Below are 17,352 nucleotides of genomic sequence, written 5' to 3'. Positions count from 1 at the left end.
TTCCGTTATCTACGAGGAACGACAGACTTGGAACTTTTGTATTCAAAAGATGCTAATCCAAGTATAATTGGTTATGCTGATGCTGGATACTTATCTGATCCACACAAGGCACGTTCCCAAACTGGATATGTATTTACTCGTGGAGGCACTGCAATATCTTGGCGTTCTCAGAAACAAACGCTCGTAACAACTTCATCAAATCATGCCGAGATTATTGCACTACATGAAGCAAGTCGTGAATGTGTGTGGTTAAAATCAATGACCCAACATATCCAAATTTCATGCGGATTATCATCTGATGAGAAGCCTGTGATACTATATGAAGATAATGCTGCATGTGTTGCTCAAATGAAAGAAGGATACATAAAAAGCGACAGAACTAAACATATTCCTCCTAAGTTCTTCGCATTCACCAAGGAGCTTGAGAAGAATAGATGTATTGATGTTCGTCACATTCAATCAAGTGAAAACTCATCAGATCTCTTCACAAAGGCACTTCCTACGTCAATATTCAGAAAGCACATATATAATATTGGGATGCGCAATCTACGAAATTTGTGAAGAATTGTTCGTGTCAACATGAGGGGGAGTTTACGTGACTGCACTCTTTTTCCCTTACTATGGTTTTTATCCCAATGAGTTTTTCCTAGTAAGGTTTTTAACGAGGCAGTATAAAAACACGTAATGAAGACAATCATTATGATCATCATCACAAGGGGGAGTGTTGAAAAATATATTTAAAATGTGAGTATTGAATATTTGAATGTTGAATATTTGAATGTTGAAAATAAGAGTTGTAAATATTGAAAATTAGTGTGTGATGATGTAGGTAATGATGTATTTTATTTTTGGATTATTTGTAAAGATTTCCTATAAATAGATCTCTCATTTGTGAAGAAAATCACAATTGAGTAGAGAGAAAAATATTATAAAGTGTGTAGTTTGGTAAATTTTGAGAGTTTGAGATTTTTACTTTTTACCATAAATTTTTACTTTTTCACAACAAAGTTATATTTTTTTATCATCTAAATTGTTAGGGGTGTATTCATTCTATACTTTTAAAGATTTTTAATGACTTTTTTTAAATGATGGACATTTGTGGAGTTAATAGATTTTTATTGACTTTTATGGAATCTCATAGAATTGTAAAAAAAAATTTCATAGACTCTTATAGACTTTTTTCAAGATTTTTGTAGACTTTTGTAAACTTTTTCATAGAATTATGTGAATTTTGTAGTTTATAATTGTGATTTATTTTTTATTAATTTTTTTAAAATAATTATTAGAGATAGATAATCTTTTCAATTTTAAATTATTTTTTTTATTTATGAATTTAAATAAATTTTACTTACTTAAAAGTTAAATCAATTTAATTTGTGAAAAAAGACAAAAGAACTGTCCAATTTATTGAAATCAAAATTTCAATTCTTTATGTCAATTCAACATATTAATGAATAATATTTTTATAAGTTTATAATAAAATTTTATTAAAAGAACACTCAAAATAATGAGTAGTCTTTTATAAAAAAAATCTAATCATTACTGACAATTTGATCAATATCGTTCTACATTCCATTGGCTATGATATCCCTCCATGCATTAGCATTTGCTCGTTGTTGTTTTTGAGTATTAAATAACTTATCAAAGTCGTCACCTTCATAAACTTGTGCTGATGAAAACAATTGAGCTTCATTATCTAGTTCAATTTGAAATTCATCAAATTGACACTTTTTTCAAAGAAAATTGTGTAATATAGCACATGCCAATACAAGCCCTGTTAGGGTGGGAAAAAATACCGAATTTTCGGTAACAATACCGAATTTTTCGGTACGGTAACGATATCTAATTTGAAAATTTTGGTATATACCGAAATACCGGAAAAAAATACAAAATTTTAAAATATATAATATTTTAAAAAAATAAATTATAAATTTTTTTAAAATGTAAGGTTTTTTTGGTTCGGTATACCAAAAATTTTGGTATAGTATCGGTATGAATTTGCTTATACAATAATTTAATATATAGATTAACTAAAATTAAAGAAAATAATTAAAAATAAAATGTTATATAATAATTAATAAAAAATTTAAATTTTAATTATGTTTTTAAAAAGTACAAATAAAAGAAAAAATAAATAGATGAGAAAAGAATGAAAGTTTGTATTGAATTTGGGAGATTTCTCAATTAAATGTACATCCAAATCTTTAGGTTGAATCAAAGACTTTTGTTGACATTTTATTGTTGTACCTTAGGCTATAATTCTTGTACTTAATAGAATTCCATAGATTCATTAAAATTCTATTGACATTTTGAATACCTATAGACTTTGTAGAGTTTTTAAAAGTCAAGTTTGAATACCACATGACTTTTTAAAATTTTACAAAAGTTTACATTGAATACCACTAAACTTTTATGGAGTATATAAAAGTCTAGTTTGAATACCTCTAGACTTTTAAACTCCATAAAAGTCATTAAAAGTCTATAACCAATACACCCCCTTAAAGTTGTGTTTTAGTCAGGTAACTTTGCATTTTATTGATTTTTAGTCTTATTTCGACGGAATGCTGATGAAGAGCGGGACAAATCAACAATTTTCCGATGTTGTGTCGATATTTTCCGATTCAACATCAACGCTATATTGAAATATGACTAAAAATCAACAAAACACAAAATTACACACCATTGGAAAAGTACTACTTTTATTTCATAAATATTATTTGTATTGTAAATATCGATATAATTGACTCGTCTCATGCATAAAAATCAATAAATCTATATCACAAGAAACCTATTCTTATGGTGACATATTATGTCCGGAGAAGAACTCTCTATTAAGGGTGTCAATCGGGTGGGTTGGGTCGGGTTTCGGGTCAACCCGCTAATTTTTTTTATATTTTTTTCAACCCGAACCCAACCCTAACCTGAAGCAAACCGAAAACCTCCAACCCGAACACGAACCGTATAACCCGACTCAACCCGTCTAACCCGCCAAACTCGAATTTTATTTTTTTTTTAATTTTTTTAAAAAAATTAATGAAAAAAATTCAAAAAAATAAAAAAAAATAATAATATTTTAATTTAAACACGTAATAACAAAATTTCGATTTAAATTTGAAAGTTTAATAGTAGAAAATTAAAAGTATATTTACTAAATCAAATAAAAAATTGTTAAAAAATAAAAACATGCAAAATAAATATTAAATGATGAAAATTTATCATATAAATCTATAATAAATTTTGTTCAAACATACAATATATAAAAATAAAGGTAATATTTTCAAAAAAAAGTTCGCGGTCAACCCGCGACCCAACCCGAAACCCGCCTAACATGGCACTAACCCGAATCCACCCAACCCGAACTTGATTTTTTTCGTGTTGGGTCGTATCGGATTGACGGATCGTGTCGCATTTTGACACCCCGACTCTCTATCACCTAAACACAATTGATCTCGTAGGTCCCCATGAGAAATACGGAGGGTCCACATCAGTTTTTGAGATTCAATAGTTGTCATTTTTTAGTCACACTATATGGGCTGAAATTCAGTTTATACTGGGCTCGTTGGTCCAATATAGCTGGGCCAAAAATATATAATAGCATGTTTATGATATGGCCCATTTATCACAATGCAAAAATTTAAAAATTGGTACAAAATTTCAAAATAAAGGACAATTAATCATCTTACCCAAACAATTATTTAATTAATCGTAAAATAATTAATACTATCTATAAGAGCTGCTCTAAAATACAAAAAATTTATTATAAAACACAATAAAATAAAAAATAATTATTTTTTAAAATTTAAAAAAAGCTCTTCTAAAAATCATCTTCAAATTGCCTAATTATTTTTACGTATATAGAAAAATAATATACACAAAATTAATTTATAAAAGGATTTGCATGAATGCCGGGTCTAATCGCGTTTTTTGTGGTCAAAGTGCTATCATATACATAATAGAGTATGTCTCTTGTGAGACGGTCTCACGAATCTTTATTTGTGAGACGGATCAACCCTAATAAAAGATATGTCTCACAAAATACGACCTATGAGACCGTCTCATATAAGTTTTTCCCTACATAATATATGCTAGTAAAAATACACACACATTGTATATGTTATTATTATTTTTAATTCGATCAAATAATATTAAATAATTAATACGAGATTATTTTCAATTTAGAAGAGTAGTTCGATTTAAAAAGGAAGTTTTGTTTACATTTTTTCTTATGTAAAATATGGAGTGACTTGATGAGATTTTTAATAGGATAAGAAGAGTAATTATGTAATTAAATATTTTGGTATCCTTTAAGGTAGTTACTCTAAGGGTCTTATACTTAATAATATAGTATAAATATAATATATATATATATATATATATATATTATTTTGATATGTTGTTCACTCATCGTGTCATCTTCGTGTCCACCAATAAGGTGATATATATCTATCGTATGTGATTAAGTATATCCAAATTATATATCTAATAAATGAGTGTGATAGATATACACAGACATAAGCACAATGATGACAATATATATTATATTGATTGTTAAAACAAATGAAACAGAATTAACACCATGTATTCATTCTTCCATCACACCTAGTTTGAAAAATAGCTCTTGGTAATAAATTCTGGCCTCCAAATCTTCTGTATTATTTGGAAATCGGTCAATAAATTAAATTTGTCCAACTCATTCAAATAATGACATGATTTAATTCGTAGCCTAATCATTTATAATAATAATAATAAAATTAATATTATACTTTCACTTTTAAGTTATGTAGGTCAATTATTAATATTTTTTTTAATTTGTAGCCAAAGTTGTTAAAATAAAATTTTACCCCGACTGACAGTTGATTGTCGAAAATCATACTCCATTAAAACAAACAAAAATCATGGTCTAGGAAATCGACCGACAGATTTTGCTACGGTATTTGGAGCATAATACGTAGACATGTATATCGAGTCAAAATTGGCATTTAATTTATGAGAAAACTGTGGCATTCGTCTTATTTTATGTCAAAATCTCACAAATATAAATATATGAGATATAAATATAGGAGAGAGTCCATCTCTCAAGATATCTTCTTTTTATTTATTATAATACAAAATAATATAATTTTACCTTTATAGTATTTTATTTTGTACAAATTTAAAATGATAAGATATCATAGTTTGCATATCTAAAATTAATGCTTAAACTTTCGTCAGTTGATTCTGAAATCCTGATTCTGTCATATTTACTTTTTCAATAAGAGCAGATTTTTTGTGAGACGATCTCATAATTCTTTATCTGTGAGACGGGTCAACCTATCGATATTAACAATAAAAAGTAATACTCTTAGGATAAAAATTAATATTTTTTCATGAATGACCCAGATAAGAGATATGTCTCACAAAATACGACCCGTGAGACCGTCTCTCACAAGTTTTTACCATCTAATAATATCTGATTATTATTATTATTATTAATCGTATATTGTTTTCGCGATAGCTACCATCGAGAACTCTTTTCGTAGACACCATTGATCTTCTAATTATGATTTATTGTATAATTCTAATTTGGATTATATAATTGTTATTATCTTCAATATAATGTTATCTTAAAACTTCAAGGCAGTAAACGTACTTGCAAATGATGCAAAGTTTAACCTAATCCAAATAAGTGCAAATGCAAAATTTAAAATGAGCAAGGACGGCAAATTAGATTCAAAGAGTCTAAATATATATATCAGTATGTTTCTTGTGGCCCATGAGACTGTCTCACATGAGTTTTTATGAATTTTGAATATAATTTCAAATTACAAGATATATGAATATTTTTTACTCGGATATCAAGATAGGTATTACGTTTAAATTATAACAATTTCTGATTTATACGTAATATGATAAAGGAAAAACTTGGAGAAAAATCCGTCACAAAACTTTTTTTGCACTCCTCTCCGATTGTTAAATAATTTCTACTAGAACAAATTCCAATTTTGACAGGCTCAAAAATTATTTCACAAAATAATTCATCCTTTTCTGGTTTATTGATTTTGTGATGAAAAATACATGGTTGTCACTTCTCCGATTATCTCTCAATTAGATAGAATTTTAGTAGACAAAGCATTTATTTGTTAAGTAGAAACGGATCCAATTCGTAGTTGATGTTTATACCAATCGATAATAGAAGAAAACTTTTTATTCATTTTGATTAAGTTTCATTCTAATTCATCGGAAAGTTTTTATCATATAAAAGAATATGATTCAGTTATAGAGCTAATAATCGTAGTTCTCGAACAAGCAATCGAAACATTTTTGGAGCATCTTCCGGATTCGGTATTGTTCCTCCAATGATCGTAGTACCAAGTACTTCTTGACACATTATAATATGATCAGATTTATAAGTAGTATCTCTCATAAAATACGACCAAAGACTAAAATAATTAGAAAGATAACAAAATTTTAAATCGTTAATAAACAAAGCCGATATGATAAATATTTGGGGAGTCAATTATATGAATTTTTTTGGTGATAGATGGACTTGAATCCTCACAATTTTTAACAAATTTTCACATTTAACTTTTGTGTTAGACATGTTACATCCTCATCTTGTTCATATGAAATTCTTGGTTCAAACTCTTTGTTATGGGCTGAAATATGCTTATTTTTTGCATTTACTACTATTCTTTCTCAATGAGTATTGTAATTAGAATACTTATATTACTCTAAAGAAGGTCGATTCTTTTTTTTTTTTCAAAATAAAAAAACAAAAAATAAAAATCGTAGATAATTCTTATTCTTATTCTTATGTAACTCTTATGTATGTGAATACAAATTTATTTTTGTTTTTATACGTAACCAATCTTTTCCTTTACTATCAACATTTTGTGAAGTTCTTGTTGAAAGAATCTTGTTCTGTGTAAAAATAGAATGTCTTGTGAACATTTTTGTTAAGATTAACTATTTTTAAACGAATATGTTGTTGGTGAAGTAATCTTACATACATTATGTTAGGTATCAAATAAAATCCATATTGGCTTCAAAAAAGATGTCTCATTTTATGAATAAATGGAAATATTACCTTGTAATTTTTTGGCAATGACAATTTTCGCTATGGTTTCATTCAAAAAAATTTATATAAACCAATTCTCCAATCTTTCTCTTGAATTTTTTGGATCTCTTTCAATTATGAATGAATCTTTCAAAATGTCGCGAGACAATTTAGTCCATACCAAGTGTGGGTGTTAGAGCATTGAGATGACCTTTTCATAGTATGAGAGGACCGGGAAGGACGTACATCTAGTGTGTTCCATTTATCGTGCCCACGATAAACGCTGAGAGTGCATGTAAGATTACTTATCGTTACGACAAATGTCAAATGGAAGTGCAATTACGTCGTTTATCGTTACGACAAATGTCAAATGGAAGTGCAATATGTATACATTATATATGACACTCTCAAAGAAATTCTATATGAATATCTATAGGAACGAAGGATTCTCGATTGACCAAAAGTTATAACAGATAGTAATTGTGCAATTCAAATATTTTAAATTGTACAAAATCTCGACATTGATTATGATACCAATAGTAGGAATGTGAGTTTCCGCTTTACCAAAATATGCAGCTGGTGGTAATGTGCAACTCAAATATTCTGAAATGTATAACAACTCAAACGACACATTTTGATTGATCTACCTAGCAAAGACAATTATTACAACCCAACAAATACTTTCACTTTAAAAAGCTAATAAATAAAATTTTACCGAGAAAATTATATTTTTAATACCTGGGCCTGATATATATTAATGTATAGATGTGTCCATGTCATTAGGGCAAAATGTCATTATCAATGACAGATGCTGCAATATATTTTTCAGTATCCGCCACTAATAGTAGCAGACACTGCAAAATTACAAAACGCTGTTTTTTCAATTATTATTATTATTATAGAATTTGGACACATATCTTATTAGTAAAATATGAAGATTACATGTAAAAAATGAGAATTGAAAATCAAGTTCAATAATTTAAAAAATAAATCGGTTTAAATGGTTTGTTAGTCAACCATTTTTTTAAAAAATATTTATTTGTAAAATATTAATAAATTTATCTTTAAAAAAATCGAACCTATTTTTGTTTTAAAAATTATTTATTTAAATATGTGTTGGTTTAGTTTCGAAACAAAATGTGTATGCATATCCATCCATTTTTTTATTTTATTATTACTAGTAATATGATTGATAAAAAATAATAATAGTTAAAATATGAAATTCTTTAACTTTCGTAAGCAAATTTTTTGAATTTGTATATTTTTATTTTTAAAACAAAATCTTTTATTTATTTAAATATATGTTGATTTAGTTATAAAAAAAATAAAACAAAAGAAGCCGTGTATGTGTATCGATCAAATTAAAGTTGCACATAGTAGCTTAGACATATGCAATTTTGTGGCTGCACGTGGCAGCTTGAACAATGCAATTTTGCAGCGGACATAGGCAGACTGCCGCAAAACATATTGCAGCATCCGCCATTGATGATGGTGTTTTGCCTTAATTTTGCAAAACTTCACAATTTACTTTATTCTCAAAAACTAATTTTCTTTATATTAATTTAAAAAACCCAATGCCTTATTCCATACACACAGTAAAGTTAAAGTAGTATTCTTAGGATTGTTTGAACTCAACCATAAATATATAAGGAACAAATTGAAGTAATAAAAGTGAGTTATATTATATAAGAAAAAAAAACCCAATTTTCGTTTGATTTAATATGCCTAGTTAAATATATATATATATATATATATATATATATATATATAAGGGTGTCAATTCGGATGGGTTGGGTGGTTGGGTCGGGTTGAGCAATAATACTCTTCAAAAATTGTTCAACCCGAACCCGAGCCTAAACTTGGATCAACCTGATTAACCCGATTTTAAATTTTTTTAAAAAAATTAAATAAAATTCAAATAATAATAATAATATTTTAATTTAAACATATAATAACAAAATCTCTAATATATATATGATTTAAATTTGAAAGTCTAATTGTAGAAAAATAAAACAAATTTACTAAGTCAAATAAACAATCGTTTAGAAAAAAATGTTTAAAATAAATATTAAATTATGAAAATTTATGATATAAATATATAATAGATATTTTTTCAAACATACAATATATAAAAATGTAGGCAATATTTATTAATTATATATTTATAAAAAAATTAAAATTTTAACTCAACCCGATCATTTTTTTCGGGTCAACTATCGGGTCTAACCCGATCTGACCCGAATTCGAAAACCCCAAACTCAAACCTGATTTTTTTTCGAGTTGAATCATGTTGAGTTGGTAGGTCGTGTCTTCCCTAATGGAAAATATCTAAAGACACATTTAATCGCGATTGCTTGTTTTTAACTACCTAACCAGACCGACCTCACTCCCCACTGCTAAGTGGATCCATTCACTTGTACCACTGCTACCACACCCAGTTTTTTTTTTTCCATAATGATTGATTTAATTTATTAATTATAAATTAAATTACATTTTTCTTGAAATTCCAATTTTTGTATTGCATACATTGCAATGTACATATATATTCCTTGTGGGACATACAAATAATTTAATCTATGTTCGATTCTAGTGGAATAATAATTTGCTCATTTCATGAGAACGATGATAACTTTTATGTTATTGCATATAATTAAAAATTTGGATTCCGTCATTATTATCGGTTTTCACATTTGATTACAAACAATATATATACGATTGATATCATATTTAATGTCATGTGTTCGATTCCTATGAATTAAGACATGACAACAGTTATCGGAGAAATATATATATAAAATTTAATCAGTGATTATAAATATTTTGGAACATATATTATGATTTATTTTTGTTAAATTCCAACAAAATTTTTTTCCCGTACAAATCATTCTTAATTTCTTTTTGCCATCAATAGATTTAACGATAAATGAGATGTTTGGTCGCAGTGAAGCAAATCATCTTCAACTTTCTAGTTATTGAGATATATACCATAATTTTCTAATTTAAATATTATTAGAGAAATATTTTAATGATATTTTTAAAAGCATGAACCTAATTATATGCTTCAGAAATATTTATAATCATTGACCAACAAATTATTTTATATTTTGTTTATTTAACGTTAGACTTCATTCAAGAAAAAAAAATCACGATCTTATTTATTATATCTATACTATATTATCAAGTGTGAGACCTTTAGATTAACTACCTTAGATGACACAAAAATATTTAATTATATAATTGTCCTTCTTACTCGACTAAAAACATCATCAAGTCACTCCATATTTTTACATAAAAAATATAAAAAAAATTTCCATTTTAAATCGAACAACTATTCTAAATTGAAAATAATTGCATGTTAATTGTTTAGTATTATTTGATCAAATTAAGAATGATAATAACACATACAACGCATGTGCATATTTTACCAGTATATATTATATCTCAAAATTTTAATTGAAAATGTTACATTTATAAATTCATCTTAAATAATGAAAATAAAATTAGTTGCTCATCCAAATTTTTTAAATTAAATATTTTATGCTCATATTATATAGAAGTTAAATAAATTTAATAGATTAAAATTGTATTTTGATTTTATCATCGAATTTGAATTTAAATTTTTTTAATAAATTAGAGTTTGAATTAATTTTTGAAAAGAATAATTTTCTCAGCTCAATTTTGAATATATATATATATATATATATATATATTATAGTTTTGATACTCTGCACACCTACCGTGCATATATTTGTGAGCACCGATGATGTGTCATTCACCCATTGGATGCGCAATTTTTCTATATTTCATCACATCCAATGGGTGAATGACACATCATCGGTGCTCACAAAGGTGTGCACGGTAGGTGTGCAGGATATCAAAACTATATATATATATATATATATATATATATATTTGTTTTCAATTACCTATTTATAAATAATATATATATATACATATATATATATATATATATACATATATTAATTTATATATAAATTATAGATACTGCAAATAACACTCCCCCTCTTGTACAGTGGAGGAATGAAAAATTATTAAAAAATATATTTTTGTTGCTTCGTCTCTTCCATGGGCGAAGCACGGTGACTCAATTTTTTTTAAATTTTGTATTATTTTTATAATAATTTAATAAATCATAAGAGATCGCAATAATTTTTAATAAAACCTTTTCGAAATTACCAAAATCTAAAAAAAAAACCCTATTTTTTTACACACATAATTACCACTCAATGCTTCCGTTTCACCTCCCATTATGCCATTTTTCTCCAAACGGCCCCTCACCCACTTTCTCCATGTATTATTATTAATACTAATTATTAAATCCTACGCGAAAATATTCCATGCAGTCCGCACTGAACGTCAACCTTAAATAATACGAATCATGTTTGAATTATTGTAATAGATAAACGCTTAACTAGCGATTATAGATTTCACTTTTTTATCAATATTTTTTCGGACGAATTTGTGATTACGACGACGACTCTGATACCGTCGTCATAAAAGAAAAAGACGAATTATAATCTTATGTTTAATGATACTTTAATTTTACATCCTTCCTTAATTATTTATAAAATATCAAATTTTAATTTTCCAAGAATATTTTTTTATAGCATTAATTTGGACAGACGCTGCAGCTGAATTATATAAAAAAATTCTGCATTTCTTTCATCGAATTCACTACACGTTTGCTTGTTTTTTATTGCTGTTGTTATTCACCCACTTCAATGCCAATCCGCCATTGACGCCACTGTGTTAATGACCCTCTTTTATTTTGTTTCTTTCTTATTTTATTCGCACTCTTCTTATTTTAATCCATTGAATCTCTCATCATTATTGCCCCTGGCCTGGCTTGGTCTTCCCACCCACCCCTTTATACGGATCGATTCTTTGTTTTTTGTTTTCTTTTTTTTTTTTTTGTTTTCCAACACATTTAATTAAATCTTTGTTGCCACATTTTTCTCTCACCTAGAGGTTTTGGTTGCAGCAGAGTGTGGCAGAGGTACCCACTTCAAGATTTGCTGGGATATTTTTTTCTTGATGATAAATAATAGCGTTGTAGTGATATTTGATTCAGTTCTCGACTTGTATTGCTTCTGGGCGTCGGTGCTGAGATCGTACTTGGGTTTTTGTTAGATTTTGACGCAATGCCTCCAGTGGACTGCCCTTCTCCTGCTCCGACTCCGCATGCATCCAGATGGAAGAGGTGTGCAAAGTGTAATTGGTTGAGATTGGGAGTGTTCATTTGTGTTCTGTTGTTGTTTTTTAAGTACTTTGATTGATTTGTGGAATTTGCAGCAGTTTTGAGATGATTAAAGAGGATGATCATTGTGTACTCAACGTGTCGCCGAGGCCTTCCCGCCATGAAAATCGTCCTGTGCGTAATTCCCTCATTTTTATTTGCTTTTGTATTCCTCTTTTTACCTTCAGTTTCTGTCACATCGGTCGTTTTCCGACATTAAGGTTTTGTTGTACTTATTTAGATGAAAATAGCAACCAATTTATGAGGAAGCTGAACTAATTCTTAGATTCATGCAACTTGGTTAAATGAACTAATTACGTGCTAATTGAATTGAAAAGGGCATTTCATTTGGTGAAAAGTTGAGCTAAAATAGGTTGGTCACTGGTCATTTTGGCAGTGAAATCAGAAATTTTTGTTTGTTTAGGTTGTTCAACAATGGTGTCTTGCTTTCGGGAAATGGAACTTTTCTCAGGCTTCTAAAATGTTTTATTCTCATTTTTTTTCCATCTGAGGAGTTGAGTTCTGAATTACCCAAGTCTTTGCTGACCAGAAGAAAACACTGCTAATTCCAATTATCAATATAATGGTTTTCTTTCAACTTGTGATTGTGATACAGATTTTGCGCATGGAGACTAAATCTGTTAGCAAGTTATCCAATTTTTCGGATACAGAAAAGGATCAGTGCTTTGAATCAATCAGTTGTCTTCTTCCAGATGGCAAGATGACTTCTAAGGTTATAGTAGTTATCTTGTACTTGGCTCGCTAATTCCCTTACTACATTTTATCATACTTGAAGGGAACATGCTAATGTAGAAACGCGCTATGTTCTATTATCATGCATTTTCATAAAGCAGTATAAAGTGCTGAGAAAGATGAGATTTATGCATGACATGATTTGTGATGTGTTTGTTACATGATCTTTGTATCATGCTTCTTCTGTTCATTTGATTGGTTGATAAGCTTTACTATCGAGGCCAGTCTATCATTGATCAGAAGCAAGCCCAGTCTAATCTATTTTTATTTTGTTAACATTTCTTTTCCCGGAATTGGTGATATTCATGGTGTAATACTTTCAGGCATGATGCATGTGGTAATCCTTTAGGTTAGCTTATTTAACCATGAAGGCCAATATGCTACGTCTACAGTTACTGATCCCCATGGGGCATTTCTGCAAATAACAGACATTTAAGGCTCGTTCAGACTAGTTCCAGATTTTGATTTCATGTTAGGCTTTGAAGATTTGTCTTGATGCTAATCAACTCGATAAATGTTTGTAGGACTTTGCATAACTAAGTTCCCTTGATTAATTTTTTTTTGGTGAAAATCTCAAGAAATTAATCTTCCTTTTTAGCTAGTGTTTCTGGTGCAAATATCACATTTATATATCAATCTGCTTTCTTCCACTACAGTAATTGGAATTAGTGGAACAAAATTAATCATTCCTTTTAGTGGGATCCATCGATAAATAGAGATATCCTTCTCATTTTTAAATTCACCATTCTGACAAATGATGAAACTAAACGAGTTGGGGTGCATGTCATGACTTATTTATGTCATATTCTGTCTGTGAAACTCTGATGACCTAATTTCATTAGTTGGCTGTTTTTGTGCAGTCTTCAGAAGAACTTGTGACAGAAATTGCCAAGCTTGAGATTGAAATAGTGCACTTGGAACAATATCTTCTTTCTCTGTACCGTACCGCTTTTCTGCAGCATCTCCCAAGTATTTCAGGAAACCATGGGGTCAATGGACAACAAATAACTGGAAGACCACCTTTGGGGTTTGTGCCGTCTGATCAAACTTCGCACATGATGAAATTGAGAATCCCAAAAAGCTATAATCACCATCATGATCAGAGTTCGCCTACAAGTGCTTTAGCTGGCCCTAATGATTTGATTCACGTTGCAACCACAAAGTCATCATTTGGAAGTGTATATAAGCCTCACTTCTCAAACACTTTGCATTTAGTTGGTTCATTTCTGCTGCCTACGTTGTTCCTAGCTGTAAATTATTCTGTTATCATGAGCATGTAAGAATTTTTCGTGGACAATTTCAGGAGAAGAGAAAAACTTATTCTCGTCATCGTAGCTTAGGAGATCATCTTGGAAATATCAGCACCAATGATGCTCTTGTTTACCCCGACAGACTATCTGAGGAAATCGTAAGATGCATAACTTCAATTTACTGCAAATTGGCCAACCCCTGTCTCACTCACAAAGGTTATTCAGCCTCGTCTACTTCATCATTCTGCTCCTCCAGCACTTTTTCTCCCAGAAATTTATCTGGTAGTTGGAGTCCTCAATGTAATGATGAAACTACGGAGCGTTGTGATTTTGAAGCCCTCAAACAGGAGAATGGTCCGTACGCTGCAATGATCGAAGTCTTAAAGATATGTTTAGATGATGAAACTTACAGTTACGCGGCCACAATGCTACAGAAATTCAGGTGTCTGCATTTATCTACTTGTCAGATTTGGTCAGATTCTGTTAAAATCAGCCAAATGGCTTATTTTTAATGAAATGATAATTTTTTGTTATACTTTACAAGGATAGTTCATCTAATAACCTTAAAGGAGCTTATTGGATTTTGGTTTAAGACCCATGTCAGATATGTACGGTTTTCTTCCTACTAAATATTAGCCAACTGGTGCCCCCACAAGAAGCATTTTTTAATCTTTTGGCTTTATTATTAACGTTTCTAATTTCCTCCCAACACATTTTTAGTCAATTAAATGAGTCGAATCTGTCATGGTATTGGAGTGCCCTTATAAAAGAGGCTAACTGATACAGTTCCATGAATACATTTTTAGTCACGACTAATCGCTTTATTTCCATAACCTTCAACTATTTTTGGCGCAGGTCCCTGGTTAAGAGTCTTGAGATTGTTGACCCTAAGAAGATGCGGCGTGAAGAAAAGCTTGCCTTTTGGATCAATATTCACAATGCCTTGGTTATGCACGTAAGGCCCGCAAAACTTTATATCAATTTTGTGTAACCTTCAAATCCTCTAACTACCGATATACTGAATAATGGCCATCATCATTATCAGACATTTTTTTAAATATTTTTTTCATGAAAGCCGAATATAGTAACAGGTTGCCCACCAGTTTCAGTATGACCTTTCCGGCTTTTGTTTGTGTGGTTGAATGATATTTCATTTTGGTTGCAGGCTTATTTAGCATACGGCACTCAAAACTATATAAAAAGCACTTCCATTGTGAAGGTCGAAGTACAGTTTTTTATAGCACATAGTCTGTAGGTTGTATTTCTTATTTATAGCAGTTAACTAAATCCGTACACAAATTTTCTTTCAGGCTGCCTATAATGTGGGTGGACATAACATAAATGCTTATGACATACAAAGCTCCATTCTGGGAATCAGATCACACTATTCTGCACCGGTATGTACTCTGTCCTCGAGTGATGTATTAAGTGGCAAATACTTCTGCGTAAAAATAAAAGGGTGACCTGATAAAAAATAAATAAATTGGTAATAAACCCCTCCCGGTCCAATTAAGGATCCATATTTGAAAATTATTCGTATGGGTCCACCTGGACTTCCTTCTATCATCTCAACTCTCGCCATTGAATTCTTCCTCAAGATCTGCTCAGAAGACATGGTGCTGTTCCGGAGTCATTATACTCTGGGAAATAACTGAGGGAATGTATCTTTGCCAGTTTCACTTCTTTCTCTTTTAGGAATTCCACTAATAGAGTGGAAACCGGGATAAATCTTTGGAAAAGACGGAATACCCTGTGATTGAGTTCTATTTGCCCCTGATCTACGAACAAATGGGACAATTTGGCTTTTTATTTTTCAGGGTTAATCAGCCACTTCCACTAATCAGTGTTTGCCATTTAATGTGTAATTTGGCATATCACTGGGGTAAAATATGATTCATCTGGTCAAATATAGCTGGTTTCAGTAATTTATCTGAAGCCACGAAACCTTGAAGCTTGGATTTTTTTTAACGAAATTGATTTGAACTACCACATTTGGCTCTATGATGGTAGTAGCCAAAAGGCGAAATAAGTTGCCATTAAATTAGAGCTTTTGGTTTTTTAGTGCTCTCAGTGAGACCGAGTGGAAGCAAGTTCTTTGACTCATTACCAAGTTTATGTCTATGTAATCCGCTTCATGCTGGCAAACATGAATGTTTTATGCAGTGGCTTCAAACAATTCTCTCTCCTGGAAAGAAGTTCAAAAGTGGGAGCTCTAAGCATACTTATGCCATCGAATACCCTGAACCACTTGTTCACTTTGCACTTAGTTCGGGTGCTTATTCAGATCCCGCGGTAATATTTTCATGCATTTCCTTCTTAGCTATTCCGAAATAGAAACAAATGGAAAGTTCTTTGTTTTCCCATTTTTTATATCTATTAAATTATAGGTGCGGCTTTACAAGGCAAGCACAATATTTGAGGACCTGAAAGTTGCGAGAGAAGAATTCATACAAGCTACGGTTTATGTTCACAAGGAAACAAAGATTTACCTTCCAAAAATCCTGTGCTATTACGGAAAGGATATGTCACTTGACATGGCTGCGCTTTTAGAAGCAGTTGGCGAATGTTTAGTTGGTATACAACGAAAAGCTGTTAAAACATGTGTGAAGGGTCGACCTGAGAAGCATGTTTATTGGTTAGAACAGACCTCATCGTTTCGATACTTGATCCATAAAGAAATAGCAGCTCAAGGAAGCTAAGCTATCTACATGATAATGATAATTATAGGTATAAACCTGGGGTGCTTCATGAATAGTTTGTTTCTTGATTTGATTTGATGTAATTATGAGTTGTGAGGCTTGTGTTTCTAGCTAGAGTAATAATCAAGATTGCTGTGGGAGTATTTTGTTCACTGTACAGAGATAGCAGTAAGAGAGTGGAGGCTTGGTTTTGCTAGTGTCCATTGATTCCTCTCAGCGTAAAAGACTTCGAAGTTTTAGATGTTTTTGTTTTATATATTTTTGGTTAACATAACAATTTTATGTTCTTTGTTTGGTTTTAAAAGTGTTTTTTGTTATAATTTATGATTCATGGTGGTCGCAAGATTAGAATTAGAA

At 30.1% G+C, this 17,352-nt stretch overlaps 1 protein-coding gene across 3 annotated transcripts; it reads left to right on the top strand.

Annotated features, from left to right (window-relative positions):
* Positions 1–11,746: 11,746 nt before the first annotated feature.
* On the top strand, positions 11,747–17,282 carry LOC142551358 (uncharacterized). Of its 3 annotated transcripts, none has more exons than XM_075660555.1 (11): positions 11,747–12,053; positions 12,188–12,257; positions 12,350–12,428; positions 12,910–13,026; positions 13,907–14,224; positions 14,350–14,738; positions 15,152–15,251; positions 15,462–15,515; positions 15,607–15,693; positions 16,460–16,588; positions 16,684–17,282. In XM_075660555.1, the coding sequence occupies exons 2-11, from the start codon at positions 12,199–12,201 to the stop codon at positions 16,993–16,995; spliced, it is 1,644 nt and encodes a 547-aa protein (XP_075516670.1). In that variant the 5' UTR covers positions 11,747–12,053; positions 12,188–12,198; the 3' UTR covers positions 16,996–17,282. The 3 variants fall into 3 exon arrangements, with proteins under 3 accessions (XP_075516670.1, XP_075516673.1, XP_075516672.1); XM_075660558.1 differs by having other exon boundaries at positions 11,748–12,053; positions 12,353–12,428; XM_075660557.1 differs by having other exon boundaries at positions 11,748–12,257; positions 12,353–12,428.
* The last annotated feature ends 70 nt before the right edge of the window (positions 17,283–17,352 follow it).

This window comes from Primulina tabacum, chromosome 7 (genome assembly GCF_025594145.1).
Source record: "Primulina tabacum isolate GXHZ01 chromosome 7, ASM2559414v2, whole genome shotgun sequence".
Taxonomy (NCBI): domain Eukaryota; kingdom Viridiplantae; phylum Streptophyta; class Magnoliopsida; order Lamiales; family Gesneriaceae; genus Primulina; species Primulina tabacum.
Note: the sequence above shows the minus strand (reverse complement) of the source record. Positions and strands in the feature narration are given on the sequence as shown.